The sequence below is a fragment of the Colobus angolensis genome, unplaced genomic scaffold (assembly GCF_000951035.1).
Source record: "Colobus angolensis palliatus isolate OR3802 unplaced genomic scaffold, Cang.pa_1.0 Scaffold126, whole genome shotgun sequence".
Classification (NCBI taxonomy): Eukaryota; Metazoa; Chordata; class Mammalia; order Primates; family Cercopithecidae; genus Colobus; species Colobus angolensis.
Genome location: NW_012113808.1, coordinates 2,328,526 through 2,343,329, shown reverse-complemented (window position 1 = coordinate 2,343,329; position 14,804 = coordinate 2,328,526). Strand labels below are relative to the sequence as shown.

Here is a 14,804-nt window from a genome sequence, read left to right as displayed (position 1 = left end):
TCAGACATGGTGGCATCTGCCTGTAGTCCCCACTACTTGGGAGGCTGAGGTGGGAGCATGCCTTAAGCCCACAGTTTGAGCTATGACTGTGCCACTTTCACTCCCAGCCTGGGTGATAGAGCAAGACCTTGTCTCTTTAAAATACCGAATTGAGCATTTCTTTTGTTTGGAGACATCATATTGCAAGGTAAGTATATGCATTAATGAACACACTGGTAATTAAGTTACAGAAGTTAGGTTCTAAAAGTCCATTGATAGCTGCGTTTGCTTATAAATCCAAAGTGATGTTTCATAATCCGTTGGTGGTGCTTTGTTAAAAATCCTCGTGATTGGATAAATTGAAGGTTGGGAAGTAGAGAAATGTTAGTATTTGTATAAAGTCGTTTTAGAAATAGGCTAGGTACCAAGAAAGGCATTGCATTTTGTTAGAATTTCTCAGGCTTTTTAGGCTAAAAAATAGTCGGCGTGATAAACACCAGGATGACAAGCTCATGAAATTGGATTAATACACATCCAGTTCCTGTTGTCAGAGAAGACAGCACAGAATGCGTCCAAGGTGGATGACGTGTAAAGTGATGATGAGCTGTGGTGCGGAGAGCAGTGGTCATATCCAGTGCCTTCTACACCTGGTTGCACGTGGGAATCATCTTGGCAGCATGGCCATCACCTGGCAAGTCTGCCCAGGGTGAAACAAAGGGGAGGCTCTAGCAGCCAATTGGATCAAAGTTTCTGCCGTTGTTATACTGAGAGATTTTATTCCTTCTGGCATTTGTCACTGTTCATACTGTTATTGACAGTTCTGGAATCATGAGCTGAGGCCTCACCACCTTTCTTCAATGTTTTGTGAATAAGGAAACATGACACAGTAATGGAACCTGTATAGGCACAGTCCTCCTTTTCATAAAACACTTGTGTGGTTTCATATCAACTGTGTCTGTCTCCCGGATGACGTATAGTATTAATAATATTAGAGGTTAAGCTGCAGGCAATGTGGGGGAAGGCAGGACACAAATCCCAGACTTTCAACTCTTACTTGCTTTTTTACTTTGTGTGTCTGATACATTCTGTGGTCATTCTGAGCAGTCTTTGTGTTTCTAACTTTTAAAACTTAGTTGCATATCTCAGAGATACTGCAGGCTTGGTTCCACATCACCAACATAGATCACAATATTGTGAGTTACACAAAGTTTTTTGTTTCCTAGTGCATATAAAATTTATGTGTATACTGTACTGTAGTTTATTAAGAATGCAATAGCAGTATGCCTAAAAAATGTACATACCTTAATTTAAAAATATTGCCCCAAAATGCTACTGGTTATTGGTTATCTGAGCCTTCAGGGAGTCATCATCCTGGAGGGTCTTACCTTAATGTTGATGATCTGGGTGGTGATTGCTGAAGGTTAGGGTGACTGGCAACTTCTAAAATAAGACAACAGTGAAGTTTGCTGCATTGATGGAGCTTTTCCTTTCATGAAAGACACAGCATTTTACCCACAGTGGAACTTCTTTCTAAATTGGACTTCATCTCAAAACCTGCCACTGCTTTATCAACTAAGTTTAAGTTCTATTCTCAATCCTTTGTTGTCATTTCAGCAATGTTCACAGCAGTAGATTCCATCTCAAGAAACCACTTTCTTTGCTCATCTCTAAGAAACAACTATCCGTTCAAGTTTTATTAGTCCCGTCTTCAGGCTCCACTTCTAATTCTAGCTCCCAGGCTGTTTCCATTTTATATGCAGTTGCTTCCTCCACTTCAGTCTCAAGCCCGTCAAAGTCATCCATGAGGATTGGAATCAGCTTCTTCCAAAATCCTGTTAATGTTGATATTTTGACCTCTTCCCATGATTCATGAATATTTTTACTGGCATCTAGAGTGGTGATTCTTTCCAGAAGGTTCTTCAGTTTGACTTTCTCCACATCCATCAGATAAATCATTATGGCACCTATAGCATGAGGAAATGTGTTTCTTAAATAACAAGACTTGAAAGTCAAAAGTACTCCTTGATCCATGGGTTGCAGAATGGATGTTGTGTTAGCAGTCATGAAAACAACATTCATCTCCTTGTCCATCTCCATCAGAGCCCTTGGTCATCCAAGAGCAGTAATCTTCTGATAGGAATCATTTTGTTCTGATCGGTCTCAACACGGGCTTAAAATCTTCAGTAAACCATGCTGTAAACGGATATGCTGTCATTCAGGCTTTGTTTTTCCATTGACAGAGCACGAGCTGAGTAGATTTAGCATAATTCTTAAGGCCCCTGGGATTTTGGGGATGGCAAGTGAGCTCTGGCTTCAACTTAAAGTTACCAGCTGCATTAGACCTTAATAAGAGAGTCAGCCTGTCCTTTGAAGCTTAGAAGCTAGGCGTTGACTTTCTTCTTTAGCTATGGAAGTCCTAGATGGTGGCCGGCCACAGTGGCTCATGCCTGTAATCCCAGCACTTTGGGAGGCAGAGGCAGGTGGATCACCTGAGGCCAGGAGTTTGAGACCAGCCTAGCCCACATGGCAAAACCCCATCTTACTAAAAAAAAAAAAATTAGCTAGGCGTGGCGGTGGGTGCCTATAATCCCAGCTATTCGGGAGGCTGAGGCAGGAGAATCAAACCTGGGAGGCGGAGGTTGCAGGGTACTGAGATTGCATCATTCCACTCCAGCCTGGGCGACAAGAGCGAAACTCCATCTCAAAAAAAAAAAAAAAAAAATCCTGGATGGCATCTTCCAAAAGAAGACTTTCTTCTACACTGAAAATCTGTTGTTTAGTTTAGCCAACTTCGTCAATAATCTTAGCTAGACCTTCTAGATAACTTCACCTGGAACTTTTATGTTATGAAGATGGCTTCTTTCCCTAAACTTCATGTACCAACCTCTGCTAGCTTCTAACTTTTTTTTCTGCAGCTTCCTTACCTCTCTCAGCCTTCATAGAATTGAAGAGAGTTAGGGCCTTGCTCTGGATTAAGCTTTGGCTTAAGGGAATGTTGTGGTTGGTTTGATCTCCTATCCAGACCACTAAAACTTTCTCCATATCAGCAATAAGGTGTTTCACTTTGTATCATTTGGTGTTCACTGGAGTAACACTTTTAATTTCCTTCAAGAACTTTTCCTTTGTATTTACAATTTGGCTAATTGGCTCAAGAGGCTTGGTTTTGGTCTATCTCACCTTTCAGCATGGCTTCCTTACTAAACTTAATTATTTTTAGCTTTGGATTTAAAGTAAGAGACTTGCAGCTATTCCTTCCACTTGAACACCTGGAGGCCACTGTAGGGTTAATTGGCCTAATTGCAATATTATTGTGTCCCAAGGAATGGGAAGGCCAGAGGAGAAGGAGAGAGGGGAAAATAGCTGGTCAGGGTAATAGCATTTTGGTGGAGCAGTCAGGACACATAGAACATTTATTGATTAGGCTTGCTGACTTAGAAGGACACAGTTCATGGCACCCCAAAACATTTAGAATAGTAACATCAGTGATCACCGGTCACAGGGAGCACCATAACAGATAGAATAAGAATGAAAAAGTTGGAAATACTGGGAGAATTACCAAAATGTGGCAGAGACACGAAGCAAGCACATGCTGTTGGAATAAAGGATCTAATAGACTTGCTTGGCACAGAGTTGCCATAAACCTCCAGTCTGTAAATGCAATATCTGTATCCATAAGGCACAATAAAATGAGGTATGCCTGTATAATCTCAGAAAAGGGGGTAAGACATGTTAGAGTTTCACCTGAAACTTTTAATTTGCCCTAACAAGACAAGTTTGTTTTCCCGTTCTTGTCCTTTAATAATAAACATTTTAAAATACCTGGACACTTAAGTAATATTACCAAAGGTAAGTTTTAAAAGAGAAGTTCGCCCCCATGGCAATTGGATTTGGTTATACCTCTAATGTCCCTATGATGTCTAACATCTTTCTCTCTTAGCAAATAAATTTATTGTCAGTATATGTTTCCTTCAAATTCAGGTATTACTTGACTGGGCAAGACAATCATTGGTTGCCTTTTATAAGAAAAAACTTGAGCTGAAGGAAGATATTGTTGAAAGGCTTTGGATCTACATAGATAACATTTTACATAGCAGAAAATTGCAGAATCTCCTCAAGAATGGAAAGACCATTAATCTTCAGATTTCCCTAGTCAAGGTAATTCACTCTTCTGTTGTCCTGTTTTGTGTTGCATGCATCTCCATTGATTTCTTCTTCATGCTGGAAACTTGTTTTAGTGTCAGTTGTATGAAGATATAGGAAATATTAAGGTAGGGGAGAAGGATGTATTATTATTGGAATTATAATAATAACTATTGAATGTATCATATGCTGTAAGCGTTTTGTTATTTAATATTCAAAAAAGCTTAGAACGATTTCATAAACAGGTCATTGATTACCTTTTTAATTGGAAAAGGTAGCTAGCAAATTGTGCTTCTCTGATTTGTTTTTCTTCTTCTTCACCTTTCTTTTGGCCTAGAGGGAGATCAAAGGCCAAAATTCGGACAGAAATTTCCTCAAAGGTTTTTTTTTTCCCCCCACTATGGCCTTTGAGCCACAAGTGCCACTAGTGGCTTGGCCGGCAACCCGGGGCCTCCTCAGTTTTTGACTGAAAGTGATTTTGAAGTCTCGGATCAGAAGTAGGAACTTCATTGTCAAAACTGAGTGTGTTTATACACCACGAGAATAGCTAGTTACGATAAAAACTACTACTAATTAGCACTTAATGTGTGCTAGGCTCAAAGAAGTTTAAGTTTCCTAAAGTCACATGGCTGGTTAGTGGCAGAGCTGAGATTTGAATCTCACTCTGCCTGAGTATAAAGCCTGGGCTGTGAAGCCATAACACTGCCTCATCCTCATGAGTGTGCAGGGAGAGAGAAAATCGTTAGAGGCTAGTAACGGAGAGGGACGAAGGTTGAGCTGCCTGATGGCACATAAGGCTTAACAGTTCTTGAGATTATGTTCCAAACTGAGTCACTTTTAAAAATAATAAACCAGTGGTCACCAGAGTGGCTTGTTTCAAATGATCTTTTGGAATATAGGAAGAAAATCTTAGAATGTCTCCTTGTGTAAAAAGCCATAGTTAATTTTTATTTTTATATATGCTTCATAATTATATAAAATGTTAGTGCTGTAGCATATGTGCCTAATTTATAAATAAATTACACTTATTGAGTATAAATACAGGACAAATCGATGAGTTGTATAATCAAAAATTTGGAGATCACCGTAATAGTGCATTGATGTTTAAGGATTTGTCATCTTTGTTACAGCTTTTCCAGAGTAACTTTAAAAGTCCATGACCAGCAATTACTTGAATAGAAATAATAATACCCATCTCATTGGGGCACCTGATAACTTAGCACCTGGGATAGGTTTGGTTCTCAGAAAGGCTGGGAGCAAGTCACTTAACCTGTGAGTGAATGAATCTGCCTGGTTCTCATAATTTCTGGTGTTTGTGAATTTTGGAATTTTGAGAGCAGTAGACGATAGATTTGCTGAATAATAAGCAGTAGCAACATAACATTTGCTTTCCTTTTTTAAAATTTTTTTGAGATACAGTCTCTGTCACGCAGGCTGGAGTACAGTGGTGTGATCTTGGCTCACTGGAACCTCTGCCTCCTGGGTTCAAGCGATTCTTGTGCCTCAGCCTCCTGGGTAGCTGGGACTACAGGTGTGCACCACCATGCTCGACTAATTTTTATATTTTCAGTAGAGATGGTGTTTCACCATGTTGACCAGGCTGGTCTCAAACGCCTGGCCTCTTGTAATCTGCCTCGCACTCAGCCTCCCAAAGTGTTGGGATTACAGGCATGAGCCACCATGCCCAGCTGCTTTCCTTTTTAAAAGAGTGTCTGTTGCTTTGACTTTTTTTAATAGAAAAAGTATAATTGACTATAAACATGTATTTTTTTTTTCTTTTTTCAGACAGAGTCTTGCTCTGTCACCTAGGCTGGAGTGCAGTGGCTCGATTCCAGCTCACTGCAACCTCCACCTTCCAGGTTCAAGCCATTCTCCTGCCTCAGCCTCCCAAGTAGCTGGGATTACAGGTGTATGCCCGGTTAATTTTTTCATTTTTAGTGGAGTCGGGTTTCACCATGTTGACCAGGCTGGTCTCAAACTCCTGACCTCAAGTTATCCGCCCACCTTGGCCTCTCAAAGTGCTGGGATTACAGGTGTGAACCACTGTACCTCGCCTATAAACATGTATTTTGGACCACAAGGTCATAATTTAAGTGCTACTTTCCTTCTGCCTGGTAACATCTAAGCTCAGTTGCAGGTTTAGGGTCTAAGGGAAAGTGATATTTGGCATTTAAGCCCTTTAAAACCCAGCTTTAAAAAAAGGGACAACAAATTTACAAAGGCACGGATCCTTTTCTAGATTTGCATTGGTGGAAGATGGATGTGTGGAGGAATTGAAACAGGTGCTTTGCCTTGTTTTGATGCACTAAGCTTATGTCAACTTCATTGAAATATGGTAATCTGGGCATTTTTTTCTTACCAAGATGAGGGTAAGGGGTGAGTTTGTTGATTTTTTTTTTTTTTTTGATACTTTTCTTGTGTATATGGGTTTAAGGTCAGTAATGAATTTTCTTTCTTTCTTAATGTTCAGATCATAAATGAAAGAATAGCTGAGTTCTCTCTTCGGGGTTCCCAAAGAAACATCTGTGCTGTCCTTCGATGCTGCCAGGGCATCCTGTCAACACCTGCCCTTGCTGTCATCTACACAGCCAAACAGGAGCTGATGGTGGCCTTGCTGAGCCAGCTTTGCTGGTCGGCCTGCAGGCAGCCAGAAGGAGCCATGGTAGCCCAGTTGTTTGAGGTCATTCACCTGGCCCTTGGCCATTATCTCTTGATCCTGCAGCAGCAGGTCAACCCAAGACGTGCCTTTGGGGATGTGACTGCTCACCTGCTCCAGCCGTGCCTGGTCCTGAGGCACTTACTCTCCGGGGGCACATGGACGCAGGCTGGTGAGGGCCAGCTGAGGCAGGTGCTGAGCCGGGACATCAGAAGTCAGATTGAGGCCGTGTTCCGAGGAGGAATTTTTCAGCCTGAGCTGCTGTCATCCTACAAGGAGGAGCTCTTGGACCAGCAGCAAGGGGATGTGAAAGCAGGAGCCATGAAGAACCTTCTGGCTCCCATCGACACCGTGCTCACCAGTCTGGTCAGTGCTGGCTACTGTGCAGCATCCCTTCACACCTCTGTTGTGGCCAATTCAGTGGCCTTGTTGTATAAGCTCTTTCTAGAGTCTTACTTCAAGGAGGGAAACCAGCTTCTTTGCTTCCAGGTTCTCCCCAGGCTATTTGGCTGCTTGAAGATTTCACACCTGCAGGAGGAGCAGAGCAAAGCCCTGTCCACATCAGATTGGACCACAGAGCTTTTGGTTGTGGAACAGCTACTAAACTCAGTGGCCAACAACAATATCTACAACATCGCTGCTGACAGGATTCGGCACGAAGAGGCTCAGTTTCGCTTTTACCGGCATGTGGCTGAGCTGCTGATAAACCATGCGCAAGCACCCATCCCAGCCTGGTTCCGCTGCCTGAAGACTTTGATCTCTCTGAATCATTTGATTTTGGAGCCAGACCTGGATGACCTGCTGGCTTCGGCATGGATCGATGCAGAAGTAACAGAGTTTCGAACCAAAAAAGCCCAGGAGACGCTTATTCATACTGTCTTCCAGACTTATGCCAAACTCCGACAAGTGCCACGATTGTTTGAAGAGGTTTTGGGGGTGATCTGTCGTCCAGCTGCTGAGACACTGAGGCAGCCTGTGCTGGCCTCGGGCCCCTCCACGGTACTGTCTGCATGCCTCCTAGAGCTGCCTCCGAGTCAGATCCTGGACACGTGGTCCCTTGTGCTGGAGAAGTTCCAGTCTTTAGTCTTGCCCTATTTGCAGAGTGATGCTGACATGGCCCTGAAGTCACTGTCACTGAGCTCACTGCTGCACTGCATCATGTTCAACATGAGGAGCCTGGAGAGCAGCACGCCCCTGCCCATCATCAGACGGACGCAGTGCATGATGGAGAGGATGCTGAGGGAACTGGTGCAGCCCCTGCTGGCCCTTCTCCTGGACCCCCCAGGCCCAGAGCCAGAGCTGTGGCTGCAGAAGGTCAGTGACTCTGCACTCTTGCTCGCTTACACCTGGGCCCAAGTGGACGCTATGTTAAGTTTGAACTGTAGCCAGTATCACTCTATGTCTGGGGCCCTTATAGGTGTTGCTGTGGAGATCTCGAACCTCCCTTCATTGCTCCCAGGTGTAGAAACACAGCATTGGAAGAAGATAGAGAAGTTTACAGCCCAGTTCAGTTCTCTTGGTAGATATTGCTTGGAACAGCTTTACCTGCAGAAAATGAGAAGGACTTTAATGCAAACTAATTTCCGGTCTGAAGAAGCCCTCCAAAGTTTGAGGTGCGATACTGCCTTTATTATTGGTTCCAGCAGAAAAAGCTTGAATCAGAGAACGATGGCTTCCTGGGATGGCCAAGTTGGGACAGTGAGTGGACTCACATACCCTGTAGCACACTGGCACTTGATTGTGTCAAATCTCACCATTCTGATATCCTATCTGTGTCCAGATGATGTGAGATACCTGGCCAGTGTCCTGCTGAGAACTTTACCAATGGGCAGAGCCCAAGAAGCCTCAATAGAGGAAGAGGCATACATCACACTGGAAAAAATATCCAAAGCCATCCTTCATAGCCCTCTCTTTCCAGAGATGCAGTCCCTTCATTCTGCTTTCTTAATGTGCGTAACTGCAAGATGCTCCAGCATTCTGTGTTCTGGTGCCCAGTGTGACTCAGGTCTTGTCAGTCAGCAGCTTCCCTGGCTTTTTGAAAAGGACCACATGGTTGTGGGTCATTGGGAAAACAGATTTGCAAAAGCTGGACCTGAAGGTATAGAACCTAGAGGAGAAATTGCCAAGAACTTACTATCGCTGGTCAAGAGTGACTTCCCCATCCAGCTGGAGGGAGAGCAGTTGGAAAGCATCCTGGGGCTTTTGGAAGTGATTTCTGCTTTACAGCTGGACAGTCTCTTACCACCCTATCATGTGCATTATTTTCTTCTGTTACTGTCCATGGCCATCACCAGACTAGGATGCTCTTGCTCCTCCTCACTGGCTCTCAAGTTCTTGATGACTTGCTACCAGCTTCTTGGTTACCTGCAAAAGGGGAAAAGTGCTCGCTCTGTGTTCAAGATCATGTATGGTAGTGATATTTTTGAGATCGTACTGACCTCATTGTTCAGAGCTAGTGGTAGGTTCCCTATTGAGATGGATGATCCCACTTGGCTGGAATTCCTCCGAGTGATAGGTACATTCTTAGAGGAGCTAATGCAGATGCTCATCCAAATGAAGCTGAGCTTGTTGCTCAATTTTAGAAAAATCACCACATTCCTCACTAGTTCCAAACCATACATGGAAGCAGCTTCTGGCAAACAATTGGAAAATCAGAACCCCCAGGGCAGGCAGCTCTTTCTGGTGTCTTTAACCAGGTTGTGCCATGTCCTGGGACCTTTCCTCAAAGAGCAGAAGCTGGGCCAGGAGGCCCCAGCAGCACTGTCTGAGCTGCTGCAGCAGGCTGTGCTGCAGACGGGAGCTGTGCTGCAGCTCTGCTCAGTGCGAGGGGCCCAGGGCTGGCACCTTCCGTCCGTCCTCATCTCATCCGTCAGCACGCTCTTGGAAGCCGACCTGGGTCAGCACTGCAGGGATGGAGGAGCCAACATTTCTCAAGTAACCAACAGGACGCTGCTCTCCCATGCTGCCCTCTACCAGGGTGTTTACTCTCAGATACTGTTGGAGTTGCCAGCTCTTGCGGGACATGATCAGTCTTTTCGGGCAGCCTTGCAGTTTTTGACTATGTTCTTTTTGGCCCCAGAACTCCATCCCAAAAAGGACTCCGTGTTTACCTCCATGTTTCATTCTGTGAGAAGAGTTCTTGCAGGTAAGATATTTTCTCTTGAGCTAATTCTGTGTTATAGAGGTCTAGTTTCCACTGCTCCCCTTTTTGGAACTGGGAATAAGTGAACACGTGATGTGTTCAAAACGTACCACATGTGGACAGTGAGAAGATCTCCCTCCTAGGCCCGGCACCCACGACTTCATGCCCTCTCTTTACATTCTAGGCATACATTAGCAATTACCACTACAACTAGTTCCCTACTTTCTGTGCAAACAGCAGCCTCCTCAGTGTGTTGCTCTGCACCTCAGTTGCTCACTTCTTTTGGAGGTTGTTCTGTGTAAGTTTATAGTTTTGAAATCTGCTGCTCTTCAGCTTTTTGGCCTTTAACTTGTCCTGGCTGCAATGAGATACACAGATACCTGCATCCTTAGTAGACTCTTATGTATCAGACTTTCAATGCCATAAATTGACTTTAAAAAGGTATAACAATCTTTTATACCTTTTTAAAAAAGTACAAATCAGAGCCAGGCGTGACAGCTCACGCCAGTAATCCTAGCACTTTGGGAGACTGAGGGGGCAGATTGCTTGAGTCCAGGCAACATGACAGAACCCCATCTCTACAAAAAATACAAAAATTGGCCAGGTATGGTGGCACACGTCTGTCGTCCCAGCTACACAGGATGTTGAAGTGGGAGGATCACTTGAGCCCAGGGAGGTTGGTGCTACAGTGAATCTTGATCCTGCCATTGCACTCCAGCCTGGGTGACACGTGAGACCCTGTCTCATTTAAAAAAAAAAAAAAAGTACAAATCACTTAATGTCTTTTTTTTTCTTTTTTCGAGACGGAGTCTCACTCTGTCACCCAGACTGGAGTGCAGCGGCATGATCTTGGCTCACTGCAACCTCCACCTCCTGGGTTCAAGCGATTCTCCTGCCTCAGCCTCCCAAGTAGCTGGGACTACTGGCACCCGCCACCACGTCTGGCTAATTTTTTTGTATTTTTTAGTAGAGACAGAGTTTCACTGTGTTTGCCAGAATGATCTCGATCTGACCTCATGAAGAGTTTCACTGTGTTAACCAGGATGATCTCGATCTGACCTCATGATCTGCCCGCCTCAGCCTCCCTAAGTGCTGGGATTACAGGCGTGAGCCACCGTGCCCAGCCAAATCACTTAATTTCCAAAGAGCCTCTTACAGTTCCTTGAGGGCAGGACTGTGCCTTCCTTAGTTCACACACACAATCCCCCCCACCGCGCCCATGTTGGGGTGCTGCCAGGTACAGGTGCTCACTGGACCAAGGCTACCTACAATGTCATCAGAGTGTTTGAGTCTGAAGGCAGCCTTCCAGGCAGCAAACTAGGACCTCATACACCGTCTCAAAGCGAGAGAGCTCATGTCTTCCTGCACAGAGTCGACCTTTACAGCCCCCTTGTGAAAGGTTAATGGGTTACGAGGCAGCCATTAAAATTATAATTCTGAAACCGCTTATGAAGACAAGGGCTAGAAATATATAGAAAATATTGTTAAGCAAAAAAAGTACAATATGAAATGTTAAATATGCCACAATTACAACTTTGTAAAATATATATTCATGCAGAAAAGGGCTAGAAAGGCATCCAAAAATTAAACTAATTATTGCATTAACATGCGTTGTATTAGTGCAGTGTAATATGTTGTGATTGTTGCTGTTTTCTTATTTTGTACCACTTTAATGTTGCATTTTAATAAGAATAAATCAAAATACTTTTCTATGATTTAAACTTGCCATAAGCAGGGAATAGATGATAATGTTTTTGGAGGCCCATTTAGAGTTTGTTGAGGTTTTCCTCTAAATATAGTGAAAGATGATTGAGATTTGTTACCTTTATTAGGGTATACAAATAAAATACACTTTTATTCCTCCCAAACAAACAGTTAATGGAAGAGATTTCTTCTGTTTCAAGATGGCACACACCACAAGTGTGGGGGGTCTTTTCTTTTTTGTTTTGGTAGTAACAAAAGGGCTGGGGTCAGGTCAGTCTTTTGAGGTGAGGTCTGCAAGTCAGCCAAATCTAACCCTCATTAATGTCACATTAACGTCCGTGTTAAGCACACGTTAAGGTCTGTGTTTCTGGGTGGAGAAGCTGTGACGGATGGGGCCACGAGCGTGCCTTTCAGTACGTGAGGATTAAATGGGTTCTCGCAGAAAGTAGAGCCATCTGGTCTGCCTGTGCCAGCGCCAGAACTGGAGTGCCATGGGCCAAATCACGCTGCTGTTGTCTCCCTTTCAGTAACCTGTCTCTGGCTGGCTTGTGGATTAACTGAAAGGCTTTGATATTACGTTGTTCTCTCTTACTGTGTCAGGGTATCTTTTAGTGAATGGTGTTCACCTTCTTTATGGGGGCTAAAATCGAGTCTTTTATTAAGCCTAATTATAGTGTTCTAAGTGACTGGCCCAAGAAACGGCAGCTGGTGGTCTGAAGCTCTGCCTTTGTGCCCTTTAGTTAACAGAATATCGTGTCCTCCTTTTCCTCTTCAACCCTGCTGAGTTGAGGCAATCTCTTTTTTTTTTTTTTTTTTTGAGACAGAGTCTCGTTCTGTCACCCAGGCTGGAGTACCGTGGCATGGTCTTGGCTCACTGCGACCTCCGCCTCCCGGCTTTGAGCGATCCTCTTGCCTCGGCCTCCCGAGTAGCTGGGATTACAGGCGTGTACCACCACACCCAGCTAGTTCTTGTATTTTTAGTAGAGATGAGGTTTTACCATGTTGGCCAGGCTGGTCTCGAACTCCTGACCTTAAGTGATCCGCCTGCCTTGGCCTCCCAAAGTGCTGGGATTACAGGAATGAGCCACCGTGCCTGGCCGAGTTGAGGCAGTCTTTAAGTCCTAACTGTATGTCCCTGGACTTTTGGTACCTTATTTCCCCAGGGACAGAGCCCCTCGGTCACAGCGTGGTCAGGGTTGGGCAAGGCCAGACTGGTACACTGTGCCCTCAGTTCATGGGCCTGGGGTGTTGCTGTGTCCAGGCCTCTTCCACCTGTGCTGTTAGACACTGTCCAGGGAAGTGCCAGAATTGTGAATGCTCTGGAAGAAATGCCAAGAGAGGAGTGGCTCAAGGCTTTGGGCAGGAAGAGGGAGTGTGAAGAGGGACCGTGCAGGTGCCCCAGCCATGGAGTTCTCCCTGTGTCCTTAAAGGTGGCTCAGAGGTGGGCTTTTGAAAAGAATGCCTTCTGATATACAACAGAGGGCCTGAATTCGATTACAGAAACCAACATTTCTAAAAATGCTTCTTGGCTGGGAGTGGTGGCTGGCATTTGTAATCCTGCACTTAGGGAGGCTGAGCCAAGAGATCACTTGAGGCCAGGAGTTTGAGACCAACCTGGGTGAAAAAGCAAAACCCCATCTCTACAAAAAGCCAGTGCGGGTAGCATGCACCTGTGGTCCCAGCTATTCTGGAGGCTGAGGCGAGAGGACCCCTTGAGCCCAAGAGGTCGAGGCTGCAGTGAGCCATGATTGTGCCACTGCACTCCGACCTGGATGGTGGAGTGAGACCCTGTCTCCAGAAACATAAAAAAAAAACCAATTAAAATGCTTGTATGTTTGAGGCTGTGTCCTGCTCTGGAGATGAGTGAGGTATTGATTTTGGCCTTTGTAATTAAGTAAACAGACATTCGCACACATCACAGGGTAAAGGTGGGGGAGATGTCATAAAGTGAACCAGAGCTATGGGACTCGGTGGAGAGGCCAAATACAGGCCACGTGTGAGTGGCCCTTGAAGCGTAGCTAGGGCAGGTGGAAATGGGAGCCTTTCATGTGAGGGGACTATGTTGTGAGCTCTGTGGCCTTTTTTTATTTGCCAGCCACAGGAGTTGGTGCTGTAATGCTCACTTCACTGATGAGGGAGTTGAGGCTCAGATAAATCATGGGTCCAGGGTTTTACAGCTTATGGGAGACTTGGACCTAGATCTTTACCTCCCAAAAGTCCACTTTTCCCCAGTGCTGTAAATAGTAAGCAAAGACAGGAAAGCAGGAAGGTATTCTGACAATGTGGAATAGGCAGGTGGGGCTGAAGCGCTGGCTGGAAAGATGACCTGGGGCCAGATGATAAAGGGCCTTGAGTGCCCTGGCTTTGGGCGTTACTGTGAAACTGTGGGCCCAAGGACACTGGGGATGATGGGAAACAGCTGGGTGACTTCCTGACCGTCATCCAGGCCTGAAAAATGGAGCTCTCTTAATCTTTATGACTTTCCCATCTGTTTAAAATATCACCCACTCTTGCACCCCTACCAATTTTATAAGAGAAACACAAAGAAAGTAGAGAAATAAAATACAGTTGACCCTTGAACAACATAGGGGTTAAGGCACCAACCCTTGGCACAGTAAAAAATTCCATGTATATCCTTCTGAAACAATTCTATTTAAAAAAGTCTTATTATTACTTTTGACTCTCTGGAAACTAAACTACTGATAGCCTACTGTTGACCAAAACCTTACTGATAATATAAACAGTTGATTACCACATGTTTTGTGTATGTATTTATGTATTATATTCTTACAATCAAGTAAGCTAAAGAAGATGTTATTAAGAAAATAATAAGGAAGAGAAAATGTATTTGCCATTCATTAAGTGAAGCATATTATCATCAAGGTCTTCATCCTCTTCATCTTCACACTGAGTAGGTTGAGGAGGAGGAAGAGGAAGGATTGGTCTTGCTGTCTTGGGGTGCCAGAGGCAGAAGAAAACCCATGTGTAAGTGGATCCATGCAGTTCAAACATTGTTCAAGGGTCAACGGCACCAAGCAATAATCATTGTCTTCTGTGGTTCGGAGTTTACCTCCTAAGCATGGCTGTCGTCTTCTGTGTGTGTGTGTGTGTGTGAGAGCATGGCATCACACTAAATACGTGTACCTGCTTTTCCCACCAGTGCTTGCATCACCATGCCCCGAA

The 14,804-nt window shown here is 44.5% G+C and overlaps 1 protein-coding gene across 2 annotated transcripts in view; it reads left to right on the top strand.

The window, feature by feature from the left end:
- Positions 1-14,804, top strand: part of URB2 (URB2 ribosome biogenesis 2 homolog (S. cerevisiae)) — a 33,527-nt gene that overhangs the window by 2,150 nt on the left and 16,573 nt on the right. For both annotated transcript variants that reach the window (XM_011933326.1, XM_011933327.1), the window contains exons 3-4: positions 3,958-4,134; positions 6,590-9,920. In XM_011933326.1, the coding sequence (XP_011788716.1) occupies positions 3,958-4,134; positions 6,590-9,920 (3,508 nt within the window). The remainder of the gene's footprint in view (positions 1-3,957; positions 4,135-6,589; positions 9,921-14,804) is intronic.